This window comes from Myxocyprinus asiaticus, chromosome 41, assembly GCF_019703515.2.
Source record: "Myxocyprinus asiaticus isolate MX2 ecotype Aquarium Trade chromosome 41, UBuf_Myxa_2, whole genome shotgun sequence".
Lineage (NCBI taxonomy): Eukaryota > Metazoa > Chordata > Actinopteri > Cypriniformes > Catostomidae > Myxocyprinus > Myxocyprinus asiaticus.
Window position 1 is genome coordinate 16,901,139 of NC_059384.1, and position 13,648 is coordinate 16,914,786.

The following is a 13,648-nucleotide window of genomic DNA, read 5'->3' on the forward strand; positions in this document are numbered from 1 at the left end:
AGGACATGCTGAAATATTGAACTGAGTTTTGTTTCTTGTCCAAGACAAAATAATGACTGAGGAAACTGAACCAGGAGCACTAAAGAGCTCTGAGCCTTCAATGAATCGACATAAACCGGCATCAGAGACAACTCAGGTAAGGGAATTAGGCCACTACTTGTGATACTGGTAGTGAAAGTTCTTGGTACTTATTTTAAATGCACGTACATAATCAGTTGCTAGATGAAAACAGTACAAGCTAATAATCAAATATGAATGATGGTTAATTTCAATTAGCTTTTATGCTTTCTTCTTTAACTCTGTCCCATTATTTTTTTTTTGACAATGAAACCAACCAAACAAACAAACAAACAAGTATGGTCCTTATATTGAGTTATTTGTTTTCTGTGTACAGGACATATCTCATCTACTGGCAAGCATATTCAAAGACCTTTACACCATAGATGTAATTGGGAAAGATATTGTTTCTAATCTCAGTAAATCACGAAGGGGAGGCAACAACTACCATGAAAAATATGTAGAGAAGCTGCAACAGGTACAGTATCTCTTCTTTTACATTCCAGCTGAATGTCCTCTAATAAAATGTGGAATAGGCTACTTAATTCTTGCTTCATCATAGAATTCATATTTTATCATTTCAATCACTGTGATTTCATGTCCAGGTAAATTCTGAATACAACAGACAGATTCAAAATGCTGATATGCTGGAGACGCATATAATTCAGGCCCGTCTACAAGCTGCTGCAAAAGAGGAGCATGACCACATTAAAATGATGGAGGAAGTGGGTGAGGCCTACTATCAGCTGGGCCTGCCACCAGGTACAGTTAATGTTACCAGCACTGTAGTTCTGTTTATTAAAACAATCTATTTATTTTTACTAATAACAGTCCATCAGTCTAGTAATTAGAAGTACACTACAATAATGTTTTTCTTTATCAGTATTGTTTTATTTTTTTTTAGGAGGAAAAATACTTAAACATCTTTCAAATAAGATAAATTTACTTGAGAACTAAAATTTTGTTAGATAATCAGACTTGTTTTCAGAGAATCTATCTAATATTCATGATATCAGAGGATTTTGTTCTTGTTTAAGCATAAAGTTAACTAAATTCTATCAGATTTATGCCTAAACCCCTGAGACACGAGAGTGACTTCTGTGTGTATTTTCCATTCCTCTTTTTGATTTGTAACTTGTTGCCCCTAAGAAACATGCAATATATATAAACTCAGCAAAAAAAGAAACATCCTCTCACTTTCAACTACTTTTATTTTCAGCAAACTTAACATGTGTAAATATTTGTATGAACATAAAAAGATTCAACTACTAAGACATAAACTGAACAAGTTTCACAGACATGTGACTAACAGAAATGGAATAATGTGTCCCTGAACAAAGGGGGGGTCAAAATCAAAAGTAACAGTCAGTATATGGTGTGGCCACCAGCTGCATTAAGTACTGCAGTGCATCTCCTCCTCATGGACTGCACCAGATTTGCCAGCTGTTGCTGTGAGATGTTACCCCACTCTTCCACCAAGGCACTTGCAAGTTCCGGACATTCTAGAGGGAATGACCCTAGCCCTCACTCTCTGATCCAACAGGCCCCAGACGTGCAAAATAGGATTGAGATCCGGGCTCTTCGCTGGCCTTGGCAGAACACTGACATTCCTGTTTTGCAGGAAATCACGCACAGAACGAGCGGTATGACTGGTGGCATTGTCATGCTGGAGGGTCATGTCAGGATGAGCCTGCAGGAAGGGTACCACATGAGGGAGGAGGATGTCTTCCCTGTAACGCACAGCATTGAGATTGCCTGCAATGACAACAAGCTCAGTCCGATGATGCTGTAACACACTGCCCCAGACCATGACGGACCCTCCACCTCCAAATCAATCCCGCTCCAGAGTACAGGCCTCTGTGTAACGCTCATTCCTTCAACAATAAACGCAAGTCCGACCATCACCCCTGGTGAGATAAAACCGCAACTCGTTAGTAAAGAGCACTTTTTGCCAGTCCTGTCTGGTCCAGGAAAGGTGGGTTTGTGCCCATAGGCGACATTGTTGCTGGTGATGTCTGGTAAGGACCTGCCTTACACCAGGCCTACAAGCCCTCAGTCCAGCCTCTCTCAGCCTATTGCGGACAGTCTGAGCACTGATGGAGGGATTGTGCATTCCTGGTGTAACTCGGGCAGTTGTTGTTGCCATCCTGTACCTGTCTCGCAGGTGTGATATTCGGATGTATCGATCTTGTGCAGGTGTTGTTACATGTGGTCTGCCACTGCAAGGATGATCAGTGTCCTGTCTCCCTGTAGTGCTGTCTTAGGCGTCTCACAGTACGGATATTGCAATTTATTGCCCTGGCCACATCTGCAGTCCTCATGCCTCCATGCAGCATGCCTAAGGCACCTTCACCCAGATGAGCAGGGACCCTGGGCATCTTTCTTTTGGTGTTTTTTAGTGTCATTAGAAAGATCTCTTTAGTGTCCTAAGTTTTTATTACTGTGACCTTAATTGCCTACCGTCTGTAAGCTGTTAGTGTCTTAACAACCGTTCCACAGGTGCATGTTCATTAATTGTTTATGGTTCATTGAACAAGCATGGAAAACTTTGTTTAAACCCTTTACAATAAAGATCTGTAATGTTATTTGGATTTGCACAAAATTATCTTTAAAATACAGTGTCCTGAAAAAGGGATGTTTTTTTTTTGCTGAGTATATATATATATATATATATATATATATATATATATATATATATATATATATAAATGATGTATGTGGTCATTGTGTTTAACAGCGTGCCGTTTTGCTATAAATCAATTAAATTTTTAAAATGTCATATCGAATTAAACAAACTTAATGAGATTTCATACCAGATGTAGTTTTGTTGCCATTTCTCCTGAAGGCAAACTCAGCTGAGGTTGGCGCCATGTAGTTTTTTCAACCTAAAGTCTCCTGAACTGAGATCAGTTGGTTTAAATTAAATTAAATTATGCAAAACAGAAAAAACAGTTTGCCAGTTGGGTAAGAAAAATAAACTTAATTGAAGATATGTTCTCTGAAAACAAGTCTTAATATATTATGCTTATTTTGCTTAAGATATTCAAAGTAGTCATACTTATGCTAAGGATAACCGATGGTGTGTGTGAGAACCCGGGAAAAAGAGTAAACATTTATTTATGTCTACAAAGTTAAATCAGCCTTCAAGTGGTGTGTGGACAGCGAGCTCCTAAAGAGTAACAACTTGATCTGCCCCCTGGACTACACAACAGAGCGCACCCCAGTTATTAAAAGACCAAAAGGTACAGTACTGCATTGACCTACAAAACAAAACATATGGTCCCAAATCAGAGGATGTTTCATAATACTTTCATTTTAAAAGAGACAATTCACCCACAATGAAAACTGTGTCATCATTTACTCACTCTCATGACATTCCAATCCCGTATAACTTTCTTTCTTCCATGGAACACTAGATGTTAGGCAGAATGTTAGGAAATGACAATATCAGCCACCATTCACTTTCAGTGTATGAAAAAAGATATAATGAAAGTAAATGACTGATGTTGTCAGTCACTAACATTCTGCTAAACATTTCCATTTGTCTTTCCCAGAAAAAGAGAAAGGGTTTGGAACAACACAATGGTGAGTAATGACAGAATTTTCATTTTTTTGGTGAACTATCCCTTTGACCCTCTTGTTCTTTACAGGCAAGTTCACCCCTGGTTTTGCCCAGTCAACTGTCTCCTATAGCATGCACATCCACACTGAACCACAGGATGACGATTACACACTGATGCCCCCACCTGCGCATACGGCCCAGAGCCTGATGGACCAATCGGAGGAGACACTCACTCTTCCTTCCTCTCCGGAGTCTAGGTCCATCAAAGATGCTTCAGCTGAGGTTTGCCCCTAAACTTAATTCTGTTTTCCTCATAACAGGTGGTTGAATTAAGCGATATCACACAAGCAAGAGTTTCTTATCACAGCTGTGATGATATTAAGTACAACAGCATGATTGGAAATACAATTTTGTTTTTATACCACTGTTCTATAAATGAGTTTATAATAGTGAATTACATACGTTTCAGACAAAAGTTGGTCATTTAATTAGTTTTTTGCTAACGAAAAAGTACCAAAAGAAGCCAAAGCATCAAGCTTTGCATGTCACCAAGTAACACGCAGACTGACAGCCTGTTTGAAACTTGGCAAACACAGAGCGGAGTGATACAAACAGTGAAACTTTCCAGTGATGTCATATGAAACAGCAGCACTCTTTACTCACTGCTTGTTCAAAACAAATTAGAGACCCAAAATTGACTTGTAATTAATTTTTATACCTTTGATATCAAAGATTTATATCTTTGATATTGTTTTCATTGAAATTAACACTTTAGATCTAAGAATGGTCCCCAAATCACAATGGCAAACAATGTCTATGCAAAAATTATTTTAATGTATGAATGTATTTTATATTATTTCTAGAGCTGTCAGAATTAACGCGTTAATGCATGCGATTAATTAAAAAAGTTTAACACGTTAATTTTTCTTAATCGCAATTAACGCATGTACATTAATACAGCATAAACCAGCATAAACACTTGTTGGAAGGGTGGAACCATTGCGATGTGTCTGCCCAGAGTCATTACACTGATGCTAACACCACAACATACACACAACAGCGCTTCTGTGTCAGTGAAAGTGATGGAGAAAGGATCTCTTAACACTATTTGATGTACAAAACAAGCCCAGATGGAACTTGTGAAAATCAAGTATTTTTCAGTGTATGTAAGGTGCATTTTAATTACCACAGAAGCACGTCAAGTCTTAACTATCACAAAAATGCAGAATGAGATGTTGTTTGAAAGCGCTTTTCATGTGGAGTTCAAAGTGTCACTTGACTCTGGCGCTGATGCCCTGACGTGAATTGTAAACGCGGCTTCACGATTGCTGTAGCAAAGTGGATAGCCACAGTCTGCCGGCTGTTTAATATTGTGGAGGATGAGAGTTTAAGAGGTTTAATGTCCATTGCAATGAAAATAGTCAACCTCGTAATTAGACTTAGCACCAATTCAAGTAACATTAAATGTTTTGCAATGTTAGTGCATTTCTGTCTTTAGATTGTGGAAGGCTTTGTTTGGAAAATGTTAATAAAGCATTACATTGTTATATATTATACAATATATGTTTACTTTCCTAAGATTTAAATAAATGCATTTTGACAGGAAAAGAAGGATACTGTATATAGTGTAAATATTAGCACTTTCAAAATCTGCGATTAACAAAAAAAATTATGCGATTAATCTCGATTAAAAAACATTTATCGACTGAGCACTGATGATTTCATATGATTAGTTTTTCTAAATTTTCATTGTAGAAGTTAGGCCAGGTGCATAAGGTGCTTTGGATGGAGCCCAGTTCTCAGAGTCGGACAGAAGATTTGGCTGCCCTTCAGAAGCACAAAGAGCGACACAAATTCTTGCGCAATCCTCGCTTCCTGCTCCCAAATGCTCAGCGTGGGGGAAAATCCCTCATCATGCCAGGGAAGAAGCCGGAAAATGGGGCAAAAGGCAGGAACACTGGCGGAGAAAGGTGGGACCACTGACTGTTCATTTTAAAGGGATAGTTAACAAAAAATTAAAATTCAGTCATCCTTTTCTCACCCATATGTTGTTTCAAAGCTGTATTTTTAGGGGGGCCTGGGTAGAAGTGGTAAAAGACGCTGGCTACCACCCCTGGAGTTCGCTAGTTCGAATCCCAGGGCGTGCTGAGTGACTCCAGACAGGTCTCCTAAGCAACCAAATTGGCCCAGTTGCTAGGGAGGGTAGAGTCACATGGGGTAACTCCTCATGGTCGCTATAACGTGGTTCGTTCTCGGTGGGGCGCGTGGTGAGTTGAGCGCAGATGCCGCGGTGGATGGCATGAAGCCTCCACACGCGCGTGGCAATGCGCTCAACAAGCCACGTGATAAGATGCGCGGGTTGACGGTCTCAGACATGGAGGCAACTGGGATTCGTCCTCCGCCACCTGGACTGAGGCGAATCACTACGCGAAAATAAAACAACAACAAAAAAAAAACTGTTTTTTACACAAAAATAGATGTTAGGCTGAATGACAGCCTCAGTATCTATTCACTTTCATTGTATGGAAAAAAGATGCAACGAAAGTGAATGGTGACTAAGACCTAACATCTCCTTTTTTGTTCTTTGAAAGAAAGCAAGTCATATGGGTTTGGAACAACATAAGTGTGAGTAAACAATGACAGAATTGCAATTTTTGGGTGAACTATCCCTTTAATTAGTGTTTGCTTTGTGAAAACACTTGATTTAGATAGATTAGCGGTAATTGGTTATTTGATTTTTATAAACACCTATTTAGCCTAACAAGCAGACTTATGAAGAAACTGCCACAAGTTCAGTGATTCAGTGTATCCTAATTCATTTGGTACACTACACATGAATCATTACTGACATCCTTGACTGCAGGTGAAAGGTGAGTTTCTCTTTTAATCCCTTAATTCATATAAAAGTTAAAAAAGAAATAGGGTCTTTTTCATGTTGTCCTCAGGCTTCACTTTTAATCACTAATAGCCTTGTCCTTTGTTAGTACGTTGGTTACATTTTGGACAGCTGTATTCAGCCAATAGTTCCACAATATTTGTGCAGCTTTGGTATGGGAAATATGATACACATGAACACTCAAGATACTAATCACACCCTTTTTTGTGTCATGTATTATAAATGCTATATATTGTGAAATTCCCTCCCCACAATGGCTTGTGTAAAGGTTTGAAAAGCACAACATTGTTGTCATGGCATTTCAAACTAGTAGAATGGGTTATTCTACAATGCGTGCTACCAGCCATGCAGTTTACATAATTTATTGTCTTATTGTGTCCAAGAACATAACAGCATAAGAGGTTCCAGAATTATTTATTTATTTATTTGTGTAGGGACAGTACAAAAGCATGCTTAAAAAAAAAAAAAAAATAAAAAGATGCATTATACATAGAGATTATAGCACATGCTATACTGCATCTCAGGTCCCTACTGTAGATAGACTTTTTTCCCCAAAAATAAATAGATAAAACTATACAAATGAAACCATGCATAGCAGTAATTAGAGAGAACACTGAGAACCAGATTTCATGATTGAATAATTTGAATCATTCCATCCTCTGTTTCACTTTCTGGCAAACTAGAGTTTAAGCAAGTGTTTTTCAACTCACAGAGACCAAAAGAGTGATATGACTATAAAATCAATTAGCTGACTTTTTTCACATTTTGAGAATATATGAACTCCTTGCAGTTCCCATTTTTAAAAGTGAACAACAGAACAAGAATAAGTTCCTTTATAAAGTATAGCTATCTTATGTTCTACTATAACAATAAAAAAGGGACTGATTATTGCTTATAGATCTTCAACTGATGGATATTCAGGGGGCAAAACTGATGAATACTGATTATTTTTTTATTTTTTTTCAGGATAGATTAATAATCAGGGCAGATATCACTTTTTTGATACAACAACATGCTTGCATAGAATAAGTATTCACCTTATTTAAAAGGGTATAAATAGTCCTGACTCCTAATCAGACGTGTACTTGGATGATGAATGACTGGGCATTGTGATAACAAATATTCATGTACTATCCTTTAACCCCAGTCCTGAGGCTCCCGCTCCCATCTTTCTTGTGAGTCCACCTGTGATCTTCTTCACAGACTACAGAGTAGGACAAGTCTATGAGGTATAGAATTACTGATTGCATCTAACATTTCATTCATTTTTGTCTATTTAAATGCATAATTCCTTTGATTTCACTTCTTATGAAGTTTCAAGCATGCTTATACTTTATACTGCATGCTTTTGGTTACTTAATCAATAATTAGAGGTGTTATACTAAATAAATCTTGGTGTAACCGTTCATACATTTATTTTCCTACATGGCCATATCTTTCCCTATTCTGAATGGTGTCTTTCCAGTTCTGTATGTTTTCAGTTCTGAATGGTGCCTCCTGTTTCCTGTAGACTGCAGTGGAGCTAAAAAACATGACTGTGACCAGCCGTCACATGCGCCTGATTCCTCCAATGTCTCCACACTTCTCTGTTGGTTTGGGTGAGTCTCAACAAAAAAAAGACTAATTTAAAGGATTAGTTCACCCAAAAATGAAAATTCAGTCATTGTTTACTCAACTCTGTGTTGTTATAACCCTATATGACTTTCTTTCTTTTACTATAACAAAAAGGGAGAAATTGTGAAAAATATTTGTGCTCAGTGATGTCATACAATGGCAGTTTATGGTGACCACTTCTTCAAGCTTCAAAAGAGTGCAGAAGTATAATTCAGAAGTCCAATACATTTTTCCATGAGACTCATGATTGTTATGAAAGCATACGATAAGGCTTGGTGAGAAACAAACCGAAATCTAATGTATTATTTAGTGAAAATGTTCACTGACTGATCTCCTGTGCGAGTTCACGATAGGGCATGAGAGCAACAGTTCGCGACTTTTAGGCGCTCAAGTGAAAATGTGTTTTGTTTATCTAAAAACATGTCCTCCACAGCGATAACGACAACAGAACACAACACAGCTGCACACAAAACAGAGAACGTAACTTACTAAACATGTCTGAAGAGTTTGTAGTCAAAAAACGGATGCATTTCTATGCCCAGCCTTATTTTTCTGAACGGAGTACTCGGAAAACCTGACGGCAAACGGCACATGATAAAAGGTATCTTTTCTATGTTAATCAGAGTTTTTATTCTAACCAGTGACAAATGACAGTACATTCTGTTGATCACTTGTTTTCTATTTTTGGCATCACACGGGTAACTCCGCCCACTGTGTACTTGCACAAAAATAGTCTTTTTTTATGTTGTAGGCATAGCTCTTAATGACAATATGACAGTGTAACAGAGGTACTGTATATGTTCAATAGGCAGGTTTCCTGGTGAGGGGGGAATTGTAGCACCTGGTATGAGCTGCCAGTATATGGTGCGGTTTGCCCCAGACTCTCTGGCTGATTATGAGGACGTCCTAATCGTGGAGACACAGTCGCCATATCCTCTAATTATACCAGTGGAGGCTCGCAGGCCACCTCCAATACTGACTTGTGAGTCAACATAAACATAATCTTCCAGCATAGATCTTTACATATTAACAGACGTAATATTTCCAAAAAAAAATTCCTTGACTCTTATCTTGTTGCATAATTCCAAAAAGGTTTCCTGATGTAATTGCCTGAAAACATTTGACAAGCTTAACTCATTTGGATATTGTTCAGAGAAAGCATTCATACACAACCTAACAATTGTCTTTAACTATTGTGTCTTCTCTATTTGTGTTCCAGTGCCTGCTGTCATAGACTGTGGTTACTGTCTGGCAGGAGGGGTGAAGTTTATGGAAGTTTTATGTCGAAATGAAGGGCTAAGTGCTGGAACATTCTGTGTAATGCCTAAAAAACAGTGGCCTGCCTCGAGCCTCAGGGTAGGCAAGCTCAAACGACAGACAACAGCCTGAAACCTCATTTAATTTATTTTTATGATTCCTTTCTTTGATGCTTTTGGTATATTTACAGATTTCAGGAATAATAGATATCGTGTCTGATCTTTATTAGTAGCCTGTATCCTACTGTTTTTAAATGCACAATTATATCCAGCTTTAGCATTCAAACTGAACACAAACAATAGCTTGATTACCTTTGCTTTGATCTATCTTGGCATCTTGTTAATTATTATGCGTGTGAACCCTAAATCTGCTCTTAGTCTGCAGTGAAGGCCACTTTTGCAGAACAGCCTCCATTTGCCATCAGTCCCTCTCTTTTTGGTCTTCAGCCTGGACAGGCCACTGTCATAGAGGTGAGATCTTACTGACTAAAAAACACAGACTGGTGTGACTGGCACAAATTAAGCTTAACTACTCTCACCATCTGATCAAATTTTTTGTGTACTGATCCAAGCTCATCGGATCGGTTGCGATTTCTTTTTCTACTGTGGTGCTGCAAAACCAGGATTAGAATAAATGGGCAAGTAGCCAGTCATGAGTCGCTATATCACTATAGCACGGCTCTCTGAGTATGGCTTCTCCATGCTCAAGTGGAAATGCTAATGGAACCATTCGGCCTGATGGTGGAAAAACGCTTTTTGACTGGCACAGACTGAAGCGATTTACCACAGTTAACTGTGTAATTAAGGCGAATACTAATCTGGCCTTAAACTGAGGCTGCACATCATCATTGCTTTATGCCAGTTTTTCACCTAAAGGATGACATATAAATTCAGAGATTGACTTATTAGACAAAAGAGTGATGTAGCTCAGGTTTAAGTGATATTCTAGCAGATCTGTTGTGCTTTAGTTGAGAATTTTGGGATTTGTCTCAATGTTTAGGTTGTCTTTTTCCCCACGATGGCTGAGAGCTTTGCACAGGAATTTACCATTGTCTGTGACAACTGCCAAGTCAAAAATGTCACCCTTCAAGGTCAGGAATTAATTTAGCAGAGCTTAAAGGGATAGTTAACCCAAAAAAGAAAATTCTTTCATCATTTACTCAACATTAAGCCATCCAAGATGTGTATGACTTTCTTCTATAGAACACAAAGAAAGATTTTTAAAAGAATAACAATGCAAGTGAATGGGTAACAAAATTTTAAAGCTCCAAAATGCACTTAAATGCAGCATAAAAGTAATCCATAACACTCCAGTGGTTAAATCCAAATATTCAGAAGCAATATGATAGGTGTGGGTGAGAAACAGATCAATATTTAAGTCCTTTTTACTATAAATTCTCCTCCCTGCCTAGTAGGTGGCAATATGCACAAAGAATGTGAATTGCCAAAAATAAAAGAAGAATGTACAAGTGAAAGTATAGATTGATGTAAAAAATGACTTAAATATTGATCTGTTTTCACCCACACCTATCATATTGCTTCTAAAGATATGGATTTAACCACTAAAGTCATATGGATTACTTTTATGCTGCCTTTATGTGATGTTTGGACCGTCAAAGTTTTGGTACCCATTCACTTGCATTGTATGAATCTACAGAGCTGAGATATTTAAAAAAAAATCTTTGTTTGTGTTCAGAAGAAGAAAGAAAGTCATACACATCTGGGATGGCATGAGGGTGAGTAAATGATGAGAGAATTTTCATTTTTGGGTACATACTGTAAATATCTAAGTATCTCATCTGAAATGTAATTTAACTAAGTAAAGACTCGGAATATACAACAAAACATCATGAATAAAAACATACATATGTTTCAATATTTTCAGGTACAGGTCAGCTGATCACAGTGGAGCTGGTTTCAGTATCAGTCGGAGAGGATCAGCCTGAATTTGGAGAAATGTCTGATCTTATGGCTGACCATTTTGTACGATTCGACTCAACCAATCCACACTCCACCTTGCAGAAGAGTGTGTTCATAAAAAACCATATGTGAGCTATCTTTACACTTTTAAACAAACACAAAACAAGTATATGTAGGTAATTGCTTATATAATAGTTTTGTATGTTTGGATGTAAATACTGTAAATATTAAACACCTTTGTAGACACTTGGAGCTGCCATTCCAGTGGCAGATCATGAAACCCAACATCCAATCTCATTTTCCTGGAGAGACTCCAGACCCCTCCAGCATTCAGTATTATGTTGATACAGACTGTGTGTTCAGCATCAGCCCTGCCATGGGTACCCTGGCCCCTGCAGAGGAACATGAGTTCCTGTTCACATACTGTCCCCAGGAGGTATGTGCACTTGCTGACATATACAGACTCAGGAGGAAAGTAGAAATACAGTTCTTTTTGCATTTGTTTTTTGTTTCTCTCAGCTGAAAGAGTACCAAAGTGTCTGCCACTTGGTAATCATGGATGTTCCAGATCCACCCAGAGTCAATGAAGATGGGTAAAATGAAAGATTCCTTGATTTTGTGAAATATTATACTGTACAATTAACTAGATAAATTATTGTTTGATATTTGAATTTAAGATTGGTGGTATTAGATGTTGCAGTCAGTAAATTCAAACTGGCACAGAGAACACTCGCATATGTATTTATTTGCAGGATGTGTCAGAGTCTTGACACAGCACTCCATGTAAACGATGTGACATGTTTAGTGGTTGAGCTGAAAGGTTCCACTGAGCCATATAAGATCCTTCTTGAGCCATATGCTGTTTTAATACCAGGGGAGTCCTACATACACACCATAATCCGCAAGAGCGTCAAGGTAAAGCAGTGAAAAATGTTTTAAATTGACTCCCATTCACTCACAACACCTTACTTAATTCTAAATTTACAGTTACATTTTCATCTACAAGGTTTTCAAGCTTTCTTATGTGTCAGTGTTTGTGTGTTGTTAGATGTGGAATCACAGCAGGTCTGTCATTCACTTTAAATGGGAGCAGATTATTGACAGTCACATAATTCAAGTGGAGCCATCTACAGGAGAAATAGGTCAGAGCATTGGCGTATATCTATCAATTAACAAATAAGCAAATTAATTAATAAACAAACAAACGAATAAACAAATACATTCCAACAAAACATATTATGTAGAACTTAAGTAATGGTTATAGAAATCCCAAAAAATGTTAGCTAGATGTATCTACCTGCTGTACTAATAAAGCAGCCACTTTATGTTGAAAATTAGGACCTTAAAGGATTAGTTCACTCAAAACTGAAAATTCTCTCATCATTTACTCACCCTCATGCCATCCCAGATGTGTATGACTTTCTGTCTTCTGCTGAACACAAACAGATATTTTTAGAAGAATATCTCAGCCCTGTAGGTCCATACAATGCAATTGAATGGTGATCAGAGCTCCAAAAGCTCCAAAAAGGAGATAAAGTCAGCATAAAAGTAATCCATAAGCCTCTAGTGGTTTAATCAATGTATTCTGAAGCGATCCAGTAGGGCTGTCAACTGGGCAGAGAAACTAAATTCGAATTTTAAAGTCAGCTGTTTTTTAAATTGACTTTGTTTCCTTCATCCACAAGAGTGCACAGTGCATACATAAACCATACAGCACTGTGTTATATTATTGCAAAGAACATCCTGGCTGTTAAAAAAAGAGCATTCCATTTTCAACTAATGTGCATAAATAAATAAATAAAAAGTTTTATTCGGTCCATATTTTCAAATGTTAAATCAAAAGTAAAATGAGGTAGGGGGATCGCTTCAATACAGTTCACATGGTGTTACACTTGCACTGTTGCCACAGTATACTACCCCAGACTCAAGCTTCATAATAACAGCGAAATACCATATTGTTTTTATACATTATACAGCAGTGGTATCGGCTGAACATGTGGTGAAGCGGCTCAGACTATGAGCACAGGCCAGGGGCTGTTCAAACAGATGGAACACAACAAAATGGAACCGAATGGGAGAATCTCGAGACACACATTTCCAAGTTGAACTTTTTTCCTGACAAAGCATTTAAAAAACTCATTGCTTAATCTGAGAAATGCTTATAAAAGAGCAAGACGCAACGGCCAAAGACCTCCACCTACTGTAAGGGGCTGTTCACACCAAACGCTTTTGCAAACATCCATTTGTTTTTTTTATGTGAATGCGCGTTAGACGAACGTCTTTATTTCGATTTGTTTTTGTTTTGTTCAGCGTCTCATGCAGGAGCACTGTTTTTTAGTTGCT

The 13,648-nt window shown here is 37.9% G+C and overlaps 1 protein-coding gene across 1 annotated transcript in view; it reads left to right on the plus strand.

Moving 5' to 3' along the window:
- Positions 1–13,648, plus strand: part of LOC127432050 (deleted in lung and esophageal cancer protein 1-like) — a 27,963-nt gene continuing 14,315 nt past the window's right edge. The window contains exons 1-17 of the mRNA XM_051682822.1: positions 1–136; positions 395–535; positions 663–819; positions 3,189–3,299; positions 3,708–3,901; positions 5,375–5,589; positions 7,663–7,744; positions 8,026–8,113; positions 8,938–9,111; positions 9,349–9,485; positions 9,764–9,856; positions 10,386–10,476; positions 11,271–11,433; positions 11,549–11,741; positions 11,825–11,898; positions 12,058–12,220; positions 12,354–12,447. Of these exons, the coding sequence (XP_051538782.1) occupies positions 53–136; positions 395–535; positions 663–819; positions 3,189–3,299; positions 3,708–3,901; positions 5,375–5,589; positions 7,663–7,744; positions 8,026–8,113; positions 8,938–9,111; positions 9,349–9,485; positions 9,764–9,856; positions 10,386–10,476; positions 11,271–11,433; positions 11,549–11,741; positions 11,825–11,898; positions 12,058–12,220; positions 12,354–12,447 (2,254 nt within the window). The 5' untranslated portion in view covers positions 1–52. The remainder of the gene's footprint in view (positions 137–394; positions 536–662; positions 820–3,188; positions 3,300–3,707; positions 3,902–5,374; positions 5,590–7,662; positions 7,745–8,025; positions 8,114–8,937; positions 9,112–9,348; positions 9,486–9,763; positions 9,857–10,385; positions 10,477–11,270; positions 11,434–11,548; positions 11,742–11,824; positions 11,899–12,057; positions 12,221–12,353; positions 12,448–13,648) is intronic.